Below are 26,575 nucleotides of genomic sequence, written 5' to 3' on the forward strand. Positions count from 1 at the left end.
TCAAGTAAAGATATTAGATTCAATAAAGTGTAATCCACATATATTTACACTAAATTTAAGACACTCACAATAATCTGGCACTTCCGCCAATCCTGCACCCATATGTGCAAGGTTCAAATGGCTCTGAGCACTATGGGACTCAACTGCTGTGGTCATAAGTCCCCTAGAACTTAGAACTACTTAAACCTAACTAACCTAAGGACAGCACACAACACCCAGCCATCACGAGGCAGAGAAAATCCCTGACCCCGCCGGGAATCGAACCCGGGAACCCGGGCGTGGGAAGCGAGAATGCTACTGCACGACCACGAGATGCGGTATGTGCAAGGAATAGCTGGTCTAGCAAGAGTCTAGTGTAATGCACTTTATCGAGTAAACACTGTTAGCAACTGATGAATCTGTTAGTTAGCAACTGAAAGTAATGAGATACATTTTATGCTCTTATTTCATCTAATCCTTTGTAAAACTCTTGCTAAGTGGTGACACTATGTTATCATGCTCTACTGCAGTCCTGTTCAGGATGCGGCTAGGTGAACAAGATTGCCCACACTCGCTTGCCACATGGCGAGTGAGCACTTGAAGTAAAACAGGACGGTCAGGCGTCATTACATAGTCCAGCAGGAGGACAAACAGTCTATTGCCTCCAGAGGAATGACCACAGTTAGACATCGTATAGACTAAGATACGAGCGTATATTCTCACAGCGCAAGATTAAAGTGGAGAGTAACTCTTTTTAAATCGATGAAACGTAGCACGACGGTTGGGTTATTAACTTCAAAGTGAGATCAGACACAGTGGCGTCAATTTACTAGGATGCCTGTAGTCTTATCATATGCAATGGTTTCTTAATGTGCTTCCAAGCTCGGAAAACAATGAAGCATTTAATTTACAGTGATATTATAATACCTTCTGTGCAAAAAGTTATGACACTTGGAAGGTAAACAGCAAGAAGAAGAGGTGCAAAAATTAAAGGAAGTACTATTAAGCAATATGGCAAAAGTATTTTTTTATTGTTTTGTGGGAGCACAGAAATAACCATTTGAATAATTTTTATCGACATATTCACTATGAAAATATAGATTGGTTTTCATGAGGAACACTCGACAAATGAACCTGCAGATCGAGTAAGTTACCATAGTGTTTTTCAGACTGATAAAGCATTGCTCAGTTCTGCTGATTTTCAGATTGCGTTGGTCATGTAGAAACTTAGCTACAGTGAGGACTTACAGACCTATAGTGTAACGGATGTGTGGTTTCATAACAAAGTTAGACTTGCAGAGTTTCATAAGTATTTTCTTCAACGTAAATTTACAAGTCTGCATACTCATGTGAGCAACCTTGTCCCGCACTGAAGAGAATGAAATCTAACTGCAGAGGTTCACAGACAGGCTTCAACTCAGAAGCTCGTCTCTGAATTTGCAGCGCTAAGACAGTGGTATCAAACACTGACGGTTTAGCGAAAACCAAAATAAGAACAGGAGACATCCTGTGTTTAACATTTAAATCAAACTGTAATGAAATATATGTTCTGTCCTAAAATGGCATTCTTTGTGAGGCTGCTTCAGTTGTAAGAAATATCACATTACGTACTTAGCTGCCCTGTGTTCTCTGCTTCATCAAAATATGAGAAGAGGTGTTTCCATTTAATTGTCATTTCTCATTAATACAACTGTCTTACAGAATAAATTTACCACAAAACACATAAGTGAGCTATTGTGAAGGGATACATCTCCATATAAAGTGACATTATTGGCCACAGGACTCATTGCAAAGCGTCACGTTCCGAACCCATTCTCCCCCTTACACCTCAGCCCACACTGCTCATCTCCCCACCGTACGCCGCCACGAGCCGGCCCAATGCTCACCACCGTGGCTTGAGTGCGAGCCGGCTCACACAGACAAATTGGTGAATGGGCCAGCTCTATTGCACTCTAGAGAGACATTTCCAAACTTGCTTAAGTTTACTACAGTGGATAGAATTACTAATTCCAGAAACTACAAAAGTATCTTCATTGCTATCAAAACATTAATGCTAAATGTCAATTAATGGGGCATCAAATCATAACAGAGAGATACAGAAACAGAGTGAAGGTTCAGCCACTCTTTGGATTCCTATTTAATTTACGCAGTGCAACATGAATATAGTATAGTTATTAGTACAACTCCCTTAGGCTCACCTAGTTGCAAACCCCATAGAAGCCACAAACACCACACATTTGCTACATGCAGTAAACCAGCATTTCAAGTAACAGCCTTAAGGCCAGCTACTGCCGGCTTGAAAAACATCACTGGACATTATACTGAGGTGATAAACGTCACGAAATACTTCCTAATATCATGTCAGACCTCGTTTGTCCAGTGTAGTGCAGCAACTCGACGTGGTGTGGGCTCAACATTGGAAGTCCCCTGCAGAAATAAATGAGCCATACTGCCTCTATAGCCATCCACAATTGTGCAACTGATGCTGGTGCAGGATTTTTTGCACAAACTGACTACTCGACTATGTCTCATAAATGTTCAAACAATGGAAAATCCAGAATGGAATGTAACAATGTCTCAATGTCTCACAAATGTTCAGTAGGATTCATGCTGGATGATCTGGGTGGCCAAATCATTGACTCAAATTGTCCACAATCTTCTTCAAATGAAACGTGAACAACTGTGGCCCAATGATATTGTTCACTGTCATTCTCAAAGTTCCATCGTTGTTTGGGAATGTGAAGCCCAGGAATGACTGAATGATTGAATCAGTTAGAGCAGAGGACCCAGTCCATTCAATGTAAACACAGGCCCCCACTATTATGGAGCCACATCAGCTCATACAGTGCCTTGTCGACAAATTGAGTCCACTGCTTCACTCGATCTGCGCCTCACTTGAACCCTACCGTCAACACTTATCGACCGAAATTAGGCCTTACCTGACTGGGCCACGGTTTTCTAGTCACCTAAGGTCCCACCAATATGGTCACAAACCCAGGAGAGGCACTGCAGGTGATGTCGTGCTGTCAGCAAAGGCACGCATGTCAATCGTCTGCTGCCGTAGCTCACTAATGCCAAATTTTGCCACACTGTACTAACGGACATGCTCTTCATGCGTCCTACATTGATTTCTGCAGTTATTTCATGCAGTATCGCTTGCCTGCTGGCGTTGAAAACTCTATGGAAATGCCACTGCTCTCGGCTGTCAGCCACTGGGTTGTTTGTGGTGAGAGGTATTGCCTGAGATTTGGTAATCTTGGCACTCTTTGGAAACTGCGGATCTTGCAATGTTGAATTCCCTAACTATTTCCCACACATCTAGCTCCAACTACGATTCTGCGTTCAAAGTTTGTAAATTCCTGTCGTGTGGCCGTAATCACGTAGGGAACCTTTTCACACGAAATGCCCGAGTACAAATGACAGCTTCTCCAATGCAGTACCTCGTGTATGAGATACTAATGCCATCTGTATATGTGCATATTGCTATCCCATGACTTTCATCACCTGAGCGTAAAAGTTATTTGGTTGTCATTTTTGAAACAGATGTGGAAAATATTTTAAATTCTTCGTAATATTTTAAATTTTGTACTGCCATACTGACATATATATTTTAATGCACAAATATCATTCAGGTTACCTAAAAATCCAAATCCTTAGCTAGAAGCCCCAGTCGCAGCTTCTGTTTAGTCTCTAAGGATGGAATGTTATTCTCCCTCTTCCCCAGTCTGACTGCCACGCTGGTAAAATGTCACTCTGTGTATGTGTTTTAGTTCTGAAGGACGTTAGCATGATGTTTCCAATCTTGTACATGTGGCTGCCGATGGCACAATGTCACAACTAAATGGTGTGTGTTTACTGTCACAGCTAAAGGGTGTGTGTTTACTCTTTCCATTACTTTGTATTTCAATACCACATTAAAAACTACTAAAATTCTGTACACACTTGCCTTGTTGTCAGTCACATCAATTACTTTTATTGACTTCCATTTGCTATTTTTGACAAAGAAACCGGCGAGATGCTTCAGCGACAACAGCTCGTTTCCTGCCAGACTGAGGCTGACGAGGTTCGGGGCCATTTCCTGTGCCATTTTCAGCAACTGCTGCTGTAAATGAGAGGTATCTGATGGGTCGTACATCACTTGCTGAAATTCTAAAACAAGTAGAGAAACAACAATTAATGCAAAAAAAGGTATGTAAAGAAGTTTATGCCACAAAATATGTGGAAACTCCATTATTGTACAAAAACAATAAAAGAAATAAATTGCAAACACCTTTTTTAATAATCTTTTAAATTGTCAATAATATTAAATGGGCTTAGCACTTTTAATTCACCTTCAGTCATAATGCATACATTTAATGGCAAAACCATATGATGCCGAGTCATCGGGACGTGTAAAGGCAATATCTTTTATCCGTTAGTGAACTTTACAATACAGTTAACACAAAGGAAGGGCTACAGCAGTGATCACAATTCTATTGTAGCATCAGAGAGTAAAAAAAAGAGGTAGGATAGTAGAACATCATACACCGAGGTGACAAAAGTCACAGGACAGCGATACACATATATACAGATGGCGATAGTATCATGTACACGACATATAAAAGGGCAATGCTTTGCCGGAACTGTAATTTGTACTAAGGTGATTCACATGAAAGAAAGGACGGAAGATTGCATTTAATGCCGACATTGAGGTCATCAGAGATGGAGCATTAGCTCGGACTGTGTCAAGGATGGGGCAGGAAATCGGCCGTGCCCTTTCAGAGAACCATCCAGGCATTTTCGTGGAGTGATTCGGGGAAATGACAGAAAACCTAAGTCTGGATTGCTGGATACAGATTTGAACCATTGCCCTTCCCAATGCAAGTCCAGTGTGTTTCATGCAATAAGGTTTCCGAAGTGATTATGGACACACAACAGAAATTAACAGACTTTGGACCAAGAATGAGTAGTTGGAGCTAGACGCATGGAACATTCCATTTCAGAAAACATTAGGGAATTCAATATTTCAAGATGAACAGTGTCAAAAGTGTGCTGAGAATACCATATTCCAGGCATTCCTCTCACCACAGAAACCGCAGTGGCCGACGGCCTTCACTTAACAACTGAGAGCAGCAGTGCTTTGTAGAGTTGTCAGTTCTCACAGAAAAGTAACACTGTGTGAAATAAGTGCAGAATTCAAAGTGGGATGTACAACAAATGCATCCGTTAGGACAATGCAGTGAAATTTGGCGTTCATGGGTATGGCAGCAGACGATCGACATAAGTGGCTTTGCTAACAGCACGGCATCACCTGCAGTGCCTCACCTGGGCTCATGACCACATCGATTGGACCCTAGACGACTGGAAAACTGTGGCCTGGTGAGATGAGCCCCATTGCAGCTGGTAAGAGCTGTTGGTAAGGTTTGAGTGTGGCACAAACCCCATGAAGCCATGGACCCAAGTTCAACAAGGCACTGTGCTAGCTGGTGGTGGCTTCATAATAGTATAGGCTGTGTTTACATGAAATGGACTGGGTCCTCTGGTCCAATGGAACCGACTATAGACTGGAAATGATTATTTCCCACTAGTTGGAGCCCATTTGCAACTATTCATGGACTTCATGTTCCCAAGGCAATAAGGCTGAATATTTGTGCAGGAGACTTTCAACAACTTGTTGACTCCACACCATGCTGAGTTGTTGAACTGCACTGGGGAAGAGGTGGTGTGACATGATATTAGAAGATATCGCATGAATTTTGTCAGCTCAGTGTATCTACTTAGCAGTTGTTAAACACTATTTGCAATGTGTCAAAGCAAGAATAGTTACAGAACAAATGCACGGTTGTAAAGAATGCTTGGCTAGTAAAAATCTAGACAGGAAAACTGGAGATACTTTTGAAGAAAAGAGAAGCATATGTACAAATATTAAGAGCTCAGGTGGCAAGCTAGAATTAAGCAAAGAAGGGTATGCTGAAAGGTGAACTGAATACTGCAGCAAGCTGTGGCATATGCAAAGTGGAGTAACAGTCAGCTTGGCTAGCTAGCATGCTGTGGGTCACCGATTCATATCTGCACACTCAAATATATTTTATCATTTAGTATTTCTAGAAGTTTCTCAATTTTTTTTGGTATACATATTTTGGATTATTTGATGTTTTTATACACAGCTGCACTCTCCTTCTACAAGTTCTACTCTGTCTATACATCGGCGTCCATAATAAACGTGCTTTCAGTGCTATGTGTTATACTTCACTGATGACCCTGCTTTTGATCCCAGTTACGACATGATATTGTCTGGTGGAGATGCCAGGTACTCCAAAACATCTGTATCACTGTGGCTCAAATGAGGTATCATGAATGTAATCTTCCACTTGACTGATGAAGTCTTTCTTTTGTAAGGTGTGCGACTATCCAGACTTGGCTTGTAGTAAGTCCACAGAAATGTCTTGATAACTAAAAAGACGTTTCCATGAAATTATACTACATGCCATAAACATCATCTGCACAGGCAGGAATCAGAATACAAACAGTACATCGTTCTTGAGGTCCATGTATTCAGGAGACCCATGGACTGCAAAACAACAGTAAGTCAGCTGCACATCAGGCATCCATCAGTGCTTTCCAGAGATACTGGTCAGGACCCTATGAACTGCTGAAAGGATTCGACTGAGCAATCAAATACAACAGGCAGGATGACATGTTTTGTTTGCTAAATGTGTACTTTTGCTCAGTTGGGAAAGCCAGACAGAGATTCGAAAACAACGAAGAAGAGCTCAATAGCTCGGACGAATTCCAGGCTGAATGACTTCAAAATTTTGGTGACAATCACAAGCAATTCATAATAGAATCAGCCAAAGTTCCAAGATACACTTTTCATTTGATTGATGATTCGTTTCTGGTTACCTGAACCCATTTTCAAATGATCCAGACAGATGAAATAGTATTTTCCAAAACAGCATACGAAACCACGTCAAGATTATACATATACAAGGTCTCTCAGAAAAGTACCCAACCTTTTCTTTAATTTTATTTTGCAAATACCTGACAGTCTGAATCTAGCACACTTGCGTGAGCCAACCCTCAACACTTGCATGATGACAGTGCAGAGTTTAAGCCTGAGGTTGTATGCTGTGGCTTGTAAACATTTTAATATGCTCACATGAATTTTTCTCAAGTGAATTTTCTGCATACAAGGTATTTTGTAATATTATTTGTTACATTCTTGTTCTGATACACATTCAGATAACACTGAAGGTTGCAGTTCTTTCACATTAGTAAATTGGGAGACGACTATATGTTCAAATGAAAATATTGTTCTCACTGACCACAACAACGCAAATGAAAACGAAAGAGTCAATGTTTAAACTGAACTGGTAAGAATGATAATGTACTAAAATAATGCACTAACTTAACTATGACAGCACAACATTGCGTATTTTGAGCAAAAAAATAATGTCTAATTACAGGTAGATGCAACATGTAGGCCAGGATCCCATTATAGTTACAGAATCGCATCCGCCCCCCCCCCCCCCCCAAAAAAAAAGAGTTCTCGATGTGAAATACTGATTTTATAAAAGATTAGAATGCCCCCAATCACGAACGTAAAATCAAAGTACAGCGCTGCTTGTGGAACCTGAAATAAGAATGGAGACACTGAAAGTAGATAAAGAAATTATAGAACTGTATCTAAAAGAAATGAAATGACAAGCTTCGAAACTGACAGTTTGTAAATTCATCTCAATTTTCTAACTGTTTTTTTTTTTGTAAATACATTGTGAATAAGATTGGAATCATTGCTTTGTGGCTCCTGTTAACTTCAATTTCTGGTGGTACTGGAATTGCTTCATAGACATATACATCTATATCTACATACATACTCCGCAATCCACCGTACGGTGCGTGGCGGAGGGTACTTCGTACCACAACTAGCATCTTCTCTCCCTGTTCCGCTCCCAAACAGAACGAGGGAAAAATGACTGCCTATATGCCTCTGTACGAGCCCTAATCTCTCTTATCTTTTCCTTGTGGTCTTTCCGTAAAATATAAGTTGGCGGCAGTAAAATTGTACTGCAGTCAGCCTCAAATGCTGGTTTTCTAAATTTTCTCAGTAGTGATTCACGAAAAGAATGCCTCCTTTCCTCCAGAGACTCCCACCCGAGTTCCTGAAGCATTTCCGTAACACTTGCATGATGATCAAACCTACCAGTAACAAATCGAGAAGCCCACCTCTGAATTGCTTCTATGTCCTCCCTCAATCCGACCTGATAGGGATCCCAAACGCTCGAGCAGTACTCAAGAATAGGTCGTATTAGTGTTTTATAAGCGATCTCCTTTACAGATGAACCACATATTCCCAAAATTCTACCAATGAACCGAAGACGACTATCCACCTTCCCCACAACTGCCATTACATGCTTGTCCCACTTCATATCGCTCTGCAATGTTACGCCCAAATATGTAAACGTGACTGTGTCAAGCGCTACACTACTAATGGAGTATTCAAACATTACGGGATTCTTTTTCCTATTCATCTGCAATAATTTACATTTATCTATATTTAGAGTTAGCTGCCATTCTTTACACCAATCACAAATCCTGTCCAAGTAATTTTGTATCCTCCTACAGTCACTCAACGACGACACCTTCCCGTACACCACAGCAGCATCAGAAAACAGCCGCACATTGCTATCCACCCTATCCAAAAGATCATTTATGTAGATAGAAAACAACAGCGGACCTACCACACTTCCCTGGGGCACTCCAGATGATACCCTCACCTCCGATTAACACTCACCATTGAGGACAACTACTGGGTTCTATTACTTAAGGAGTCTTCGAGCCACTCACATATTTGGGAACCAATCCCATATGCTCATACCTTAGTTAGGAGTCTGCAGTGGGGCACCGAGTCAAACGCTTTCCAGAAGTCAAGGAATATGTCATCCATCTGATACCCTTCATCCATGGTTCGCAAGAGATCAGATTTTCATCCTGAAGTCATAAGCGGTGCTTTGCATACATTTTAATACATTCGGATTAATGTTTTGAGCTGAATTTGTTGTGTGAAATATAGTTTATAATATTATTTGTGACGTTCTTTTCCTGATACAGTGTTATACAAACAGGAAAAAGAGAAATAAAACTAAAAGAAAATCTGGCTTTCAAACTGATAATTTGTAAATTTATTTTGATTTTCTTAACTTTTTACAAAAATACATGGTTCATAAATGCTGCCCTCACTGCGCTGTGACCCCTGCTAGCTTAATTTTCTGTAGGTACTGGAATCTCTTTGTACACTTTTCTCCCAACAAATACACTGTCATCTCAGGCTCCTCATCTGAAGCACTGACAGTTAAATTGTGCAACAAAAATGTTGCAACGATAATAACTGCCACGTGATTTACTCATAGTCTAAGCCCTAAACGTAAACAGGGAAATCTTATTTTGCCACTCCAAACATTCTTTCAACTGCTGATCTGGTTTTCTTGTGGGCTCGATTACAAGTTGGCACAGCTGCCATTTCTCCACAGAGTACCGGCATCAACAGATACCTACAACACTGACAGTAACTGTCTCCTAGAAGTACGCCTTCTGGATTTTCTCCTGTTTCCAACTCAGCACATATACACACACTTTTCTAAAAATATTGCTGGTGAAGGCAGATCCTGGCCATCTAGCAACAATATTGAAACATCGCATCACAGTATCTGAGGCCACTAGCACATTTAACGAAAACCACCCGTATCGATTCCAAAATATCTCTGCACTTCCACCACCAGGAGACTCGATGGGGATAAAAGCACCAGAAAAATACGCCATTTCATAAAAATCATGCTGTGTTTTTCTCATATTATTTTCATTAGTTCACATTTTGATGAATTCTTTCTTCACTGAGGCAATGTAGACCAATACCTTGTGCACACCTCTGCAAGCAGTTGCTACAGCTATACTAAACATACAGCAAACCACCATCTGAAAGCTTACAGTAGCATGAAGTCTAAATGCTAATAGCAGCATGCACATTGGACTCAGTGGCTGGTTTCTTTTGGTTGATTTCAGCAAACACTGTCTCACCCTCAGTTATAACTGCTGCACAATATTTTTGTCCAAGAGAAACCTCAGCTTACACGATTTCTCATTTAACTCCAAGAATAGGTCTGCTCTTTCACGGAATATGTGGGGAGCTTGTTGGATCTCATCGTAGTCACATTCAGTAGATTCGTCAGAATACTCAGGTATCTGTAAAGTAAATGAAAGTAAACAATGTAATTCGCATCACTTAAGGTTCCTGTACCTAGAATGCTGCCCATTACACTCGCCCAGAGTGCTCAAAAAATGGAAATTATGGTGTGGTTTCAAAATGTAGTGTTGTTATAATTTCCTTTATGACCTGTAGAAAAAATAGTATTTAAAGAGAGAGAGAGAGAGAGAGAGAGAGAGAGAGAGAGAGAATTGAGTTGGGTTTGAACCTCAGATCTTCTGCACTAGATGCTAAAACGGTACCACTGAGCCACCGATTCATTTTCAGAAACACTCCTTGATAAATATTATGTTACCAAATGAGCTACTGATGCTTGCCTATGTCATATTCATAAATGTGTGTGCAGTTCTCATATCAGTTTAAGTACGCGTTTGGTAGTTAAGAATTTAAAACAAATTGTTGGTTACTGCTACTCAAAATGGGAGAGCACATTTGTAAGAGATGTTAAATCATTATTGGCTTCACTCAAAATCCACATACTTACTTGTTCACTGCAAATATTTTGAATTTTCCTTCGTTACTATGCCAATTAGGTGTCTACAAAATGCCGTTAAACTAATGACACACATTTCAAGTCGTCTCTCAAGAATTGTTATGAGCTCAATTAATATCTGCACTCATTACATACATAACCAATAATTTTCTAAACCTAACCTTAAAGAACGAAAAAAAAAAAAAAATTTAATCATCAGTAGTGTGGGAGTGGCACAGTTTTATACACTGGAGACCCAAAGAAACTGGTACATCGGCATCATATCGTGTAGGACCCCCATGAGCATGCAGAAATGCCACAACATGACGTGGCTTGGACTCGATTAATGTCTGAAGTCGTGCTGTAGGGAACTGACACCATGAATCCTGCAGGGTTGTTCACTAAATCTGTAAGAGTATGGGGGGGTTTGAAGATATCTTCTGAACAGCATGTTGCAAGGCATCCCAGATATGCTCAATGATGTTCATGTCTGGGGAGTTTGGTGGCCAGCGGAAGTGTTTAAACTCAGAAGAGTGTTCCTGGAGCCACTCTGTAGCAATTCTGGACTTGTGAGATGTTGCATTGACCTGCTGGAATTGCCCAAGTCCATCAGAATGCACAATGGACAGAATGGATGCAGGTGAGCAGACAGGATGCTTACATTCGTGTCACTTGTCAAGAGTCGTATCTAGACTTATCAAGGGTCCCATATCACTGCATGTACCCCACACAATTACAGAGCCTCCACCAGCATGAACAGTCCTCTGCTGACATGCAGGGTCCATGGATTCATGAGGTTGTCTCCATACCCATAAACGTCCATATGCTTGATACAATTTGAAACGAGACTCATCCAACCACGCAACATGTTTCCAGCCATCAACAGTCCAATGTCAGTGTTGACAGGACCAGGAGAGGCGTAAAGCTTTGTGTCACGCAGTCATCAAAGGTACACAAGTGGGCCTTTGGCTCCAAAAGCCCATATCGATGATCTTTCATTAAACTGTTCACATACGGACACTTGTTAATGGCCCAGCATTGAAATCTGTAGCAATTTGCGGAAGGGTTGCACTTCTGTCACATTGAAAGATTCTCTTCAGTCATCATCAGTCCCATTCTTGCAGGATCTTTTTCTGGCCACAGAAATGTTGGAGATTTGATATTTTATCGGATTACTGATATTCATGGTACACTTGTGAAATGGTCGTATGGAAAAATCCCCACTTCATCACTACCTGCTGCTGTGTCCCATCGCTCGTGCGCTAACTATAACACCACATTCAAACTCTCAAAAAATCTTGATAACATTCCATTGTAGCAGCAGTAACTGATCTAACAACAGCACCAGACACTTGTTGTCTTATGTAGGCATTGCCTGCCACAGCACCTTATTCTGCCTGTTTACATATCTCTGCATTTGAATATGCATGCCCATGCCAGTTTCTTTGGCACTTCAGTGAATTTACTTACTATTCTGTGTTCATAGCTAGTTTTTATTCATTTCAATTGCTGTTTACTAAAAACAAAGCACTGTTTCGTAATGTAACTATATTGTAAATTGGCGTTTACAGTTGAACTTGACTTTAAACTGTGAATTTTTACCAGTTAAATATGATCCTACATCACGGCGGTAAAGTTCTGGATAACGTTTATACAACACAGATTTCTAGGTTGAGATTGATTTGAGGTTATTTTCTGTCTTAATCTAAAGTTAAATGCTTTATACAATTAGCTCTAAGAATACAAAGTTATGTCATTTGAACTGCGTAACATTACATCGAGTTTTGAGCGTATGATGGACAACCTGATTCAACACAATAGCACTTTGAGGTCTGGCTGATACTGCTTATTTTTACAGTTTTTCAGAATTTTGTGTAGCAGGTTCAACTGCACTGAACTTAGATCAGTTTTAATCAATTTTTTAAAAAAATGGATCTTTTTCCTGTGAAATGTTGCAAAGAAGCACACTTATATTAAAGACAATTTTTTTATATATAAAAAGCAAAGATGCTGTTAACTTACCAAACAAGAAAGTGATGGTATGTTGATAGACACAATGAAAAACACACAAATACACACACAAATTTCAAACTTTTGCAACCTAAAGGCCCGTCCACACGCAACGATCTGTCTGCTCAAATGTCTGCGCACATCACATCTGCGCAGACAGATTGTTGCGTGTGGACAGATTTGCACCAACCTGAGGTGTGTGAAAACCTGGAAGTTGGAGTTGGAGGTTTGAGCGAAACCTCTCAAATCTGTGGGTTCAAACCACATCTGCGCAGACAAGTTGGAGCGTGTGGACAAGAGATCGCCGCAAATCTGGCGCAAAACAGCTGTTTGCTCAGTCTAGTGTTTCTATTTGTGCGCACAGGGCATTAAAATGGCTGATATTCGTCAGTGTTCTTGAGAGTTTGTAAGTGAATTCATTGAAATATATAGAAACCACCCATGTTTGTGAAAGATTAAAAAGTAAAGAATATAGTGACAGAGACAAAAAGACAGCAGCATACAATAGTAACTTAGAGATTAACTATAGTATTCACAACCACAGTACTTTTCAGGTAGATAACGAATCTCTGTCTAGAATTCAGAGTGGAGTTTTGTATCCTGGAACAAAAGTTTGTAACAGGTTGCTTCTACACAGTAGCGAACTGAAAATGTCTACTCAGAAACAAAGTAAACCATAGCTCACTGGCTATGTAGGTATATAACCTCTAATAATATAGGCCTACTGTGTTTCAAACACGTCTATAACACCAAAAATATCTAACTCGACAGACTTAAATTACTTGAGTTGCCTTCATGAACTCATCCTTCAGGACAGCGTAAATAGCTTCACATGTGTTGGGTATTATTTCACTCAACGCTTGTTTCGATAGCGCAGTTGAAAATTCCAAATCCTTGTAGCTCCTTCCTGTTGCTAGGAATCTTAATGTTACCGCCAGCCGTTCATGAGGAGAAATTGCCCTTCTCATACATGTATTTTTTTTCTCATAATATGAGGGGTTACAAGCTTTAAGAGATAATTATAAGTTTCTACATCCATCCGCAAATAATTTCACCAGTCGTTAGCTTCGCCCTGCAACTCTTGCAGTAAATTTACGTGAGAAAACGGCTTTCGCTTTAGCAGCCACTGTCTACTCCATTTTGACCGCTTTCTCTGTTTCCTGCGGTTGGTCTGAATGTTTTTTGCGACACAAGTTGCGAACACAGACCACAACAGAACTTCCTCCATTTCTATATTTCAAAATAACTGAATTAAATTTTTGACGTTTACGGGGAGCGTAGTCGCTTACCACTGATATTTCTTTTCTACACCGACAGATGGCGGGCGAGTAGTAGATTGGGGTTTGTGTCGTGTGAACACACCACATTTGCAGCGATCTTTTGCATGTACAGACATCTGCGCCGATGTCTGCGCAGACAGATCGTTGCGTGTGGACCGGGCTTAAGGTTGCTTCATCAGGAAAGAGGGAAGGAGAGGGAAAGACAAAAAGATGTGGGTTTCAAGGGAGAGGGTAAGGAGTCATTCCAATCTCGGGAGCAGAAAGACTTACCTTAGGGGGAAAAAGGGACAGGTATACACTCGCACACATACACATATCCATCCGCACATATACAGACACAGGCAGACATATGTGCGGATGGATATGTGTGTGTGTGCGCGCGCGAGTGTATACCTGTCCTTTTTTCCCCCTAAGGTAAGTCTTTCCGATCCCGGGATTGGAATGACTCCTTACCCTCTCCATTAAAACCCACATCCTTTCGTCTTTCCCTCTCCTTCCCTCTCTCCTGATGAAGCAACCTGGGGTTGCGAAAGCTTGAATTTTGTCTGTGTGTTTGTGTTTGTTTGTGTGTCTATCAACATACCATCGCTTTCTCGTTTGGTAAGTTAACAGCATCTTTGCTTTTTATACATATTTTCCCACGTGAATGTTTCCCTCTATTATAGACAATTTTTTTATATTGAAATGAAAAAAATGTTTTTTCACTTTTTGTCTTCAATTCCCTAATGGAGAAAAGATAAGAATTTGTTGGTGCCAAAATTAAATCTGTGTGAAAATATGGTTTCCTCTACTGGAAATGACTTAGTTACATTTGCTTCATTGTGAAAAAATATTGAAGCAATCTGGAAAACAATGTCCTACATCACATTCTTCACAATAGCACCTGGTATCTCTCCTTGCCACTTTGCCAGATATTGCCTTGCTTCTTTCTGCACAATCTTACATCTCCTCTGAGAGCATTCTGACTTTTCTGACGCTGCCATCAACTTAGGAAAATATCTGAGTCTACTTACAGGCAACGCCAAATTTCCGGGGATGGGGAGGGGGGGGGGGGTACTCTTGGGGACCCATCCCCTTTTAACTTTTTGGAAAGAATCTACATTTTATTTATATTAAAAGGCAGAAAAACCATACATCAATGGCACTATTACCAAAAGCAGGTAATGACATCAGATTTCATCTACATCTCGGGCATTTGTAAATGGTATGTTCATAGCCTTTTTGAAACACAACTAGAACAGTGATCTGCATTATATTATTGAAACAGTTTGACATGAAATATTAAAAGCAACAGAAATAATAGTCTCATGTGGTCAGATTTTAAAACACATTTTGAGATGACTTGGTTTCACTGTTATGCAGTGATGTCCTAATACTGTTAATTCAAGTCTGAATTCAGCATTGAAGAGATTAAAGTACAGTGTGAAATTCTATTAGTTTTGCAATCAAAATTAATAGTAAGATTACGCAGTATTTCTCATCTCCCAGTGAATAAAAGGATGAAGTTGTTGAGGGTGGTGATGAAGATGTCAGAGATGCTGAAAGAAAGGCAAAGAATGGAAACAAAATGTGTGTGATGAAAATGTGCCATTCACGTGTGGGCCTCCTACTTCGATAAACATTGTTGAACGTGCATGCTATAATTTTCTACAACAATAATGTGTGAACATTAGATATTGGCAATGAGTCACTCAGGGTATCATTTAACATTTCTTCCAACAAATCAGCACTGTTTACAGGTGAACTGTTTTCAATGGAAGTCGACTATACCAGCCCACCTTTGTTCACCAAAGCCTCTACCAATTCAGTAATGAACTCAATAAGATGTTTGTTAATAGGTCTCGAATTTTATATAAAACATATAAATTTACAAACATAACAATGATAAGGTGGAAAACAAAACTTTCTTCCATGGCTTTCTTTGTGTACTCTCATAATAGTAGCAGCCCATTTGCTGGTTGCTGTGGTCAACACTATTCTTGTTTTTACTATACTCCAAAATACGATCAGGTTTCATTGTCTTCAAAATTGCTAACTTCATTCCAACACTAATTTTAAATACTGTATTTTGTATTCTGTTGTCAAAATAAGGACATGCCTAGCGTCTTTCCATTTCACAAACAGCAAATGATCTCATCTATGAAACATTTTTTTTTCCCAGTCTCTGGGCTACAAGATCTTTAGCCACTCCTTTTCTATTATTCATTACTGTACCCACTGCCTTAGTTTTGTTCTTTCATGATGGTTGAGCAACTCAGGGTTAGTATAAAAACCATCCATGTATAGAACATGAACTCTAGGACAGAAACTTTCACACAGTCTGTTTACTGCATAGAAAATGCTGTTATTAGCATTTGCCTGACTACCAGAACAGAAAAGAAAAAAATGCCGATACCAGACTATATTTCACATATCAAAATTTATCCACTTTCACATAACATAAAAAAAGACTATACCACAGTTGTTAAAAACTAGGAGAGACAGAGTCAGGAATAGTTATGTAAGGAGAGACCTGCAGGTGACACTGACTACAGAGGAGGGGATGAGTGCTTTGAGATTGAAGTGGTTCGGTCATGCGAAGCGAATGCACCTGACTCGAACTCCACACAAGTATCTGGAGATGGAGGTACCAGGAAGAAGACCAATTGGGTAGCCTAGAAAGAGATGGACAGACCAAGTTAAGAAAGATCTCAAGAGGAGAGGAGTAACGTGGAATGTAGTGGAGATGGAAAAGCTATACCAGGACAGAAACCAATCGAGGCATATCGTTCACCAAGTTCCTACCCGCTCGTTGGAAGGAAATCCTGATGATGATGATGATGATGATGATGATTATGAATAATTGTTTTCATATTGGAGTTTGTCTCTGGTTTTACCATCTTCACCAGTTCTTCATCAAAAATGTAGGTGAAACAATCAAACACAGAAGAGTTCTGGTCAATCTGAATTTGAATTTCGCACGATTCTTCAAACACTGGAAGTTGTGTCATCATCTGTCCACTGCCCAGTTGAAAGAGGTAGACTGATCAGTTGAGACATAGGGATCTCCGGTACAATGTCAAAACTGGCAGCTTCATACTGAGGGCTTGCTGGCACTTTTATCATCAGACATGCCATCTACTTCTACAGAATAAATCATAAAAATTAGCTTCCCGGTGTACAATAGACGTACGTACACTTACAGAAAAAATGCGGCGAAATAAATAGCTTATCACCACTGCTTTCGAAGCTACTGGGTTGGTGCATAAGTTCGTAGTGTTTTTCCATAAGTTTAATAAACACAATAGACACACATAACAGAGACATCAACAATATATTCTCCTTCACTATTTACAACAGTCCGGCAATGCTGGGGTAACTTTATGATTTCACAACTGTAGAAATCATGTGATTTTGAGGCAAAGAACTTTTCGGGCCATGTTTGGAACGTGTTTTCATACGTAAAGGGATTTCCTTGAAGGTTGCTCTACACAGTGCAGAAAAGATGAAAATCTGAGGGTGCAGAGTAATGGAGTAATTAGTAGAAGCTATCACTGGGGAAAATCAGTTTGGGTTTCAGAGAAATGTAGGAACATGTGGGGTAATATTGAACATAAAGACTTACCTTAGAAGATGTGCTGAAGGTAGAGAAATCTATTTATAGCATTTGCAGATGAAGAGAAATGCTTTTGAGTGTATTGGCTAGACTATAGTTTTTGAAATTGGGCAAAGTAGCAGATATAAAATGCAGGGAGCAAAAGGTTATCTAAAACTTGCAGGAAAAACAATACTGCAATTGTAAGAGTGTGAAAGGGAAGCAGCAGTTGAGAAGTAAGTTAGAAAGGGATGTAGCCTATTTCTGATGTTGTTCTATCTGTGCGATGAAAAAACATTACAGGAAATCAAAGCGAAACTTGGTAAGAGAAGTATTTAAAAATGTACGGTTCACTGATGAAATTATAATTCTGTCACGTCGGCGAAGGACTTGGAAAACAGTTGAACAGATCTGACACGGTCTCGATAGGAGGTTATAAGATGAATACCGACAAAAGTAAAACAAGGTTAATGGAACACAGTCGAATTAAACTGAGCAGTGCTGAGGGAATTAGGAAATGGGACACTAAATGCAGTAGAGGAGTCTCGCTGTTTTGGCAGCAAAATAACTGATCGCTGCAAGCTGAAAAAGTTCGGGGCAAGAACTGTAAATTTTTAAAGATTCTGCGATCAGACAGTAGAGGCCAGCTCCACCAATATGCCAATCGAGTAGGCCGCTGAGCAGTATTGTCGATATTACATCAAAACACACCGACAGAAAGGGGTTTGTGACACTGGTCATGGTCAAAGTGTGTGGAACAACTAAAACTGTAACACAATGTGACCAAGAATGAAGTAACATTTTATACCTCGGAGCACTTGTGTGCTATGAGAAACTTACACGCTGCAAATTTAACTGGGCCTAGTAACCCACACTCAGAGCAGAGAGAGCCAGGAAAAGCTGACAGGGCAAGTAATATGACAACCCCGCTCCCCCCAGTATGATGATGTCAGAAGCATTGCTATAAGGGTATAAATAAGCAAGATTAGGTTCTCAAGCATTCAGTCACGGTGTCCTTCTGTTCACATCTTGAACTGGAGAGAATGACAGGCTTTTGAGTTGCAGAGGAACCAGGACCATCCTCAGTGATAAAGATTGACTGGCTACCTGTCCACTGACTGACTCATCGAGTTCCGGCACGAGGTGCACCATACCTGTCGCGTAATGGCCACAGCACTACGGAAAACTGCACCAATGCGGGGATTTGGTGTGTGGTCAGCTTCCGCCCTCCGAGGGACTTCAGCTGGTGGACTGCACGCTGTCTATGATTTAGTTGGGGGAGGCAGGCCCTTGTGGCCTCCTAGCCACCTGACATCATTGCCAAATGTCCTGGCAGCTCCTTGGAAGAAAAGGGGGGGGGGGGGCAGGGGATGAACAGGACACTGCTCCTTTTCATCAATAGTCTATTGTCGCCTACCGCATCAGAGCAGGCAGCACAGAGACCACGAATGAGCGCAGAAGTAAATGGCTAGCAGAGCTCTGGGGGACCAGGGCGGACTGTGCTTGTTCTTCACTACTGGCCACATGTGTGGCATTGCAATAGCTACCACACGCAACCCTGGACAACAGGTGCCACCTGTGTGGCCAGGACATCAGTGCAATCCACGATCAGCTGCATTTTCACACACACCGTCCATAGTTCTGTAAAAGGCTGCTCTAATAAACACCTATCAATACTACCACTATTTCACTCACACTCCCTCAACATTTCTCTTACCGTTCTAACACCTAGTGGCCTGCGATAGGCCAGATCGTTACACGGTGATGGCTCAAGTAGAGAGGATATAAAACGTGATGGTGACTCACTGCAAGAACAACGAAGAGGCCTACCGAGTCGTACGCTTCTGCGAGGAATACTGATGACCCGAATGTCTGACAGATGTCAACTAAACTGATGGTTTTGTAATGGCATTCATTTTATCGGTTAAATGTTAAGCTCACTACTGGTAAGAGTCACCGTATGTTAAGAAAAGAACGTATCGTGCATTTATTTTCAAGCTGTTGAATTATTCCTTTAACAGAGTTGCAAATTAATGAATAACTTAGGAGTCTCTGTCGAGTGTTTGACAACTTTTGGTAATTAGAGAAGTGTCCGACAGTTGCAGACTCCACTGTACACACAAATATTTTGTGACTCTCCACCTCTCAAAAGTGTGTTTACTCAGGAGAAGGACCAAAGGAAAAGTTGGAACTCAAAAAGTTGCTGATAAGCTTCCTAAGGAACAACAGAGACATGAAGGATTCAACACATATCACATAAGTCATTATAAGATTTCTTCTTCTTCAGTAGCTCTACAGCCCTTGGTGAGCCTTGGCTTCTTCAACAATCTTCCTCCACACTTCTCGGTTATTTGCTGCTCTTTTCCACCCCCGGACTCCCATACTGGTAAGATCCATTATTACCTCGTCGATCCATCTTCTTCTAGGTCTCCCTTTTCGCCTAACTGAATGGATCATACCTTTCATAATTTTCTTTGGAGTTCGATCCTCTGCCATTCTCTCCAAGTGTCCTAGCCATCGTATTCGCTGTGATTTCACAAATTTTACTATGTCCCTGCCTTGTATTAACTCTTGTAATTCGGCATTGTAGCGTATTCTCCAGCCTTCTTCCTCCCTTATTGGCCCATAGATTTTGCGTAGTATTTTCCGCTCAATGCTTCTTAGAGCATTTTTATCGTGTTCTGTCAACGTCCATACCTCTGAGCTGTATGTGATAACTGGGCGGACTAGGGAATTATATATTAGCAGTTTAGTTTTTCTTGTAACAAGGCTATTTTTGAAAAGCTGCATATTTGCAAAGTAAGCTCTGTTTCCTGCTTGTATTCTTTCCCTTATAGCCTTTCCAATACTGTTATCATTTGTTATTAGGGCTCCCAAGTAGTTAAAAGAGGCCACTCCTTTGAAGCATTTCCCATTGATGTTTAGGTTTTTAGGGGTTCTTCTGGCCTCAGATTGTGACATTACCATATATTTTGTTTTGTTTTCGTTTACTATGAGGCCAATTTTTAAGGCTTCTGTTTCCATTGCCCGGTATGTTTCTAGGAGTGTATTGGTATTTCTTCCTACTATAGCAATGTCATCAGCGTATGCACATATCTGGCTAGTTTTCATAAATATGGTGCCTCTTTTGTTGATTTTATTTACTGCACTATGCAGGGCTATGTTGAATAGGACAGTGGAGAGACTATCCCCTTGCTTCACACCTTTATTAAAGTCAAAGCTATCACTTGTTCTGCTAAGGACCTTTACTTTTGCTCTTGTCTCTGTCATTGTCATTCGGATTAGTCTTATTAATTTAGCACATATACCAACTTCTTTCAGTACTCTGTATAGTTCTTGCCGATTTATGCTGTCAAAGGCTTGTTTGAAATCGACGAATAAGAAATGCAGATCTATATCATATTCATAGAACTTTTCCATCATTTGCCTTATCACAAATATTTGATCAGTTGTTCCTCTGCCTAGTCGAAAGCCACACTGATATTCCCCTAGTATGCCTTCTGCACACTTTTGTATTCTTTCGTTTAATATACTTGTGAAGATCTTATAAGCTGTACTTAGGAGTGTTACACCTCTATAGTTTTCACATGCTATTCTGTCCCCTTTCTTATAAATGGGGACTATTATTCCAATTTTCCAATTATCTGGCATAGTTTCTGTTTCCCATATATCTGATATTAATGTGTGCAGTTCCTTTATTACAGCCTCACCACCAGTTTTTATTAATTCAGCAATTATGCTGTCTTCCCCAGGGGCTCGATTGTTTTTTGACTTGTACACAGCCTGAGAGACCTCTTGTAGTGTTGGCTTTCTTGCCTCTTTGGTTTCATTGTCTACTTCCAGCTCCACTCTTCCCTCCTGTGCAGCTCTCTCTTCATCTTCTAGGCTGGTGCTTAGTGTGTCTTTGAAATACTCTGCCCATCTTCCCACTATCTGTTCTTCCTCCCTTATCATTTTCCCATCTTTACTGGAACAGGCCGTTGTTTTTGGTTGGAATCTATTCTTCATTTTGCCTATGGCATGATAGAACTTTCTTATTTCACTCTGTTCCTTTAGTTCTTCTAGTTCTTGAAATTTCTTCTTATTCCACTCTCTTTTCTTTCTCTTGCACAGTCTGTTAGCTCTTCTCCTTAATTCTCTATATTGTTCGACATTATTTCTGGTTTCTCTCTGTAGCACTTTTGTTCTGGCCCTGTTCTTTTCCTCTATTGCTGACCTGCAATCTTCATCAAACTACTCCTGGGTTCTTCTGTTCCTTCTTATGCCTATTATTTCCTCTGCAGCATCCTTAATGGCTTTTTCGAACCTGTTCCACCTTTCATCTACTCCTACTGTGGTCTCTTCATTGCTCAACTTTCTGCTTAGTGTTACTTGGTATTTTTTTACTTCATCAGGGATGTTCAGTTTGTCTGTATTCCATTTCATCATCTTTCCCATTCTGTTTCCCTTCGTTAGTGACAGTTTCTCTCTCAAGACTGATTTTATCAAAAAGTGGTCTGAATCACAGTTTGGTCCTCTGCAGCTCCGTACATCCGTAACTGACGTGGAGTGGCGTGCGATCACTAAAATATGGTCAATCTGATTGACTACTCCATTGGCTGCAGACTTCCAAGTACCCAGATGGATCCTTTTATGTGGAAAGCAGGTACTTTTAATAATCATATTATTCCTTGCTGCGAATTGGCATAGTAAGTCTCCATTCTCATTGTTTTCTTCATGTAGTGAATATTTTCCAGAAACTCCATACGGATGTTCATTCCTCCCTATTTTTGCATTAAAATCTCCTATTACTAGCATCAGGTCATATTTAGGTACTGCACAGCATACTTTTTCCAAGCCTTCGTAGAGCTGTTCTTTAATTATATCCTCTTTTTCCTCTGTTGGTGCATGTGCATTAACTATTGATATATTCCTAAATTTACCTTTTAGTCTGAGTCTGCACATCCTTTCATTTATAGGTTCAAATTCTAGAAGGCTTTTCCTAACTTCCCTAGTTATTATAAACCCTGTTCCAAGCTGGCCTGTTCTTTCTTCTGGTCCACTATATACCAATGAGTACTCAGGTTTATCTATCTGCCCATTCCCCTGCCATCTTATTTCCTGTAGCCCTACAATATCATATTTGAATTTTAAAATTTCATTGGCTATTTCTTTCATTTTTCCAGGCTGAAGCATTGTCCTCACATTCCACGATGCTACTGTTAGATCCTTTATCCGTTCATTATAAGATTTGTTATCATATAATTGCTTGCAGAAACAATACAAATTTCACTGAAAAGGAAGTCATAGAATGCATAAAATTTACACAAGGCTCTATGTTGAAGGCAGATACTCACCAGGTATGCTAGCCAGGTACGACAGGTCTAAAACTGTTTTCTCAGAACTGAGCCTTTTACCAATAATTCTCTGCAAAATTGCAGTAATGTTCATTTTCTTGGCATGGAGCTGGACTTTCAATTCAATCTACGGTCATTAAAAATATGTATTAGATAGCAAATAAGAAACTATCAAAATTGGCCGACAGAATAAAACACCACAGTAAATGATTACTTTGCAGACAGATAAACTAAACGAATTTAAGTGGTTAAGATGTAAAGTGCTACTAAAGACAATACAAAAATACTTAGATGGCTTTGTGCAGAAGGAATGATGGTAAATATTAAATACTAACAGAAATTAATTAAATGAATGATTTCACTGTGAAAGGTATGTAGAACATAATGAAAGTTTGGGAAACCATTTATTAAAACTGAAATTCCCAAGGGGTAGTAAAAATTTACAAGGTCATATGACAAAAGCCCCCGCACATGATAAAGACTCAAAGAAGGCATGATAAGAGAAAGGAAACAAATCAGAGAGTTAAAGGAGACAAAAATTTAATTTTGAAGGGGGACTAGAATGGACTAGCAGATAAAGGAAGAGAAGAAAAAATAGTAGAACATGGAATAAGGGAAAGGAGTGAAAAGGGAAGATGCCAGGTAGAATTTAACACAGAGCTTAATTTAATCATTATTATAACTTGGTTTAATTAGGTTGTGTGTATGGAAGAAGTCTAGAGACAATGGAAGGCTTCAGTTATATTATGTAATAATAAGACAGAGATTTCAAAACTAGATTTTAAATCGTAAAATTTTTCCAGGTGCTGATGTGAATCCTGGTCATAATTTATTGGTGAGGACCTGAAAAATTCCCATTTTGCGATAAATGTGAATATCAGTGCAAATTCTGCCTCAGTGTGGAAAAATGAAATTACATAATATATACTATTTAATGACGAATTGTATCCAGATGAACTATTTTATCTGTGATAGACTGAATATAAAAATCAGAAATGTCTCCAATTTTCAATTACTGGTATTCCAAATCATCATGTGTTTCCCAATTTGAAAAGACAATGTGTGTAAGAGTGTTTGCAAAGTAAAAAGTGCACAAATACAATCGACATCAGTGAACTCCATGCTCTAGTGGTTGTGGGTCGTTGAATGTTATGTATAATGTAACACACCACATAATGTAATAAAGTACTCAGTTGTGGCACCTATCATCTTAGAACAAAAAAACCTTTATGTTTGTCTGTCGGCTAAAGTTCAATGCGGACTCTTTAACATGACAGTTTTGAGGGTGGGGCAAAACATTTCCTCAAACTACTCCTCTGCCTTCTATATCTACATTTATGTGCGTAATACTCAAGCCACTATATGGTGCACAGTGGAGGGTTCCTTGCACCATTATGAGTCATTTCCTTTCTCGTTCCATTCACAAATAGACTGAGGGAAAAACAACTGTCTATATGCCTCTGTGCAAGCCCTAATCTTCACAGTCTTTACACGAAATGTGCAATGGCAGCAGTAGGATAATTTGCTATCGATTTCAGCTGCCAGTGCTCTAAATTTTCTCAACACTGTCCTGCAAAAAGAATATCACCTTACCTACAGGGATTCCCACTCGAGTTCACGAAACATATACTCACTTTTTGATACAACTTACCAGTAACACATCGAGCAACCCACCGATGAACTGCTTCCACATCTTCCTTTAATTCGACCAGGTGGGGATCCCAGACATTCGAGAATGGGTTACACTAATGTCTATTACGCAGTCTCCTTTACAGATGACCCATACTTTCTTAAAATTTTCCAAATAAATCAAAGTTGACCATTCATCTTCCCCTCTATACCTCCAAGACTACCATCCTTACAATATTGTTCCATTTCGTATTCCTTTGCAACTTACACCTAGATATTTAATCTGGGTGACTGTGTCAATCAGTACATTACTAATGTTGTATTTGAATATTACAGGATTGTTTTTCCTACGCAGCTGCATTAGCTTACATTTTTCTACATTTGGGGCAAGCTGCCACTCATAATAGTAATTAGAAATTTTGTTTAAGTCATCTTGTGTCCTTTTACATTCACTCAGCGACACCTTCCCGTACACCAAACATAGTCAGTAAACAGCCGCAGATTGTTCCTCACCCTGTCTGTCAGATTGTTCCTCCATATAGAGAACAAAGGCGGTCCTACTTCGCTTCCCTGGGGCACTGCTGACAACACCCTTGTCACTGATGAACACTTGCCGTCGAAGACGATGTACTGGGTCCTATTACCTAAGAAGTCTTCAAATCACTCACTTATCTGGGAACCTGTTTTGTACTCTTGAACCTTCATTGACAGCGTGCAGTGTGGCACCGTGTCAAATGTTTCCCAGAAATCTGGAAATATGAGATATATGCCTGTTGCTCTTCATCCACAGTCCGCAGGATATCGTGTGACAAAAGGGCAAATGAGTTTCACAGGAGTGATGCTCTCTGAACCCATGCTGGTTTGTAGCCAGATGCTCTACCATCTCAAGGAAGTCTATTAACCTGAGCTGAGAATATGTTCAAGAATTCTGCAGAAAACCGATACTAAAGTTACTGATTTGCAATTCTGCAGGACTGTTCTTTTATCCTTCTATATACAAGTGTCACCTGCATTTTTTCCAGACACTTGGGACTTTGCAACAGGTGAGAGATTCGTGATAAATGCACACTAAATAAGAGGCCACTGCCGTAAAGTAATCTTTGTAAAACAAACTGGGATTCTATCCGGGCTTCACGACTTATTTGCTTTCAACTCTTTGAGTTGTTTCTCTATGGCAGGGGTGCTTATTAGTGTGTCCTCCAACAGGAGACTGTGAGATGGTCAAACGATGATCTGTTTGTACGATTTTCTTGCGTATACAATTTCTTAAAAGTGAAACTTAAAACTCCCACTTTTCTTTTGTTACCTTCTACTGTCACATCAGACTGGTTAACGAGTGACTGGATAAAAGCCTTACGCCCGCGTAACATTTTTACACAGAAGCAGAATTTTCTCAGGGTCTCAGTCAGATCCTTTGTTAAGGTCAGGCGGTAGTAGCTGTTGTACGATTGCAGCACAGATCTTTTTGCAGATGCATAAATCTCTAACAACTTTTGTCTGACATCATTTGCTATCTCAGCATTTTCCAAATTTTGTATTAAGCCATGGCGGGCCTTTTCCATCCTTAATCCACTTACTCGACACATGCTTCTCCGGAAAGTGATTTATAATCCATTTACACTTTGCCCATAAATCCTCTATATCCATCACTTTGGAACTGATGATGTCCATACATTTTCAAAGTGGGAGGCTAACAATTACTTATTTGCTCTTTCTAACAAAATTGGAATATTTTAAACTTTTTAGCCTTACCTTATCAAGTGTGTCAGTATAGAGGCAAGGATTAGTGATCATGCTGTCATTGTAGTGACACAGATTACTTGACCTTTTTGGGATGGGAGGACGATTCACAACACCACTACATCAATCAATGCTTTCGACTCCAGTTCCCAGTGGTGGCACATTTTTGTTACCTGCAACAATGTGCTCAAGGAAGGTATTAACTTCAACATTGAAACATAGTAGGTACTTCAGGCAAACAGGCATCATGTTTAATTTTTGATCAGCATTGAACATGCAAGGTATTCATTAGCTGAAGCACGATCCACTGCCTGC

General features: G+C 40.0%; 1 protein-coding gene across 2 annotated transcripts in view; it reads right to left on the minus strand.

Moving 5' to 3' along the window:
- LOC126210365 (nuclear RNA export factor 1-like) overlaps positions 1–26,575 on the minus strand; it is a 143,095-nt gene that overhangs the window by 65,603 nt on the left and 50,917 nt on the right. For both annotated transcript variants that reach the window (XM_049939582.1, XM_049939581.1), the window contains exons 8-9: positions 22,892–23,018; positions 3,926–4,128 (exon numbers count right to left, since the gene is read on the minus strand). In XM_049939582.1, the coding sequence (XP_049795539.1) occupies positions 3,926–4,128; positions 22,892–23,018 (330 nt within the window). The remainder of the gene's footprint in view (positions 1–3,925; positions 4,129–22,891; positions 23,019–26,575) is intronic.

The sequence above is a fragment of the Schistocerca nitens genome, chromosome 10 (genome assembly GCF_023898315.1).
Source record: "Schistocerca nitens isolate TAMUIC-IGC-003100 chromosome 10, iqSchNite1.1, whole genome shotgun sequence".
Lineage (NCBI taxonomy): Eukaryota > Metazoa > Arthropoda > Insecta > Orthoptera > Acrididae > Schistocerca > Schistocerca nitens.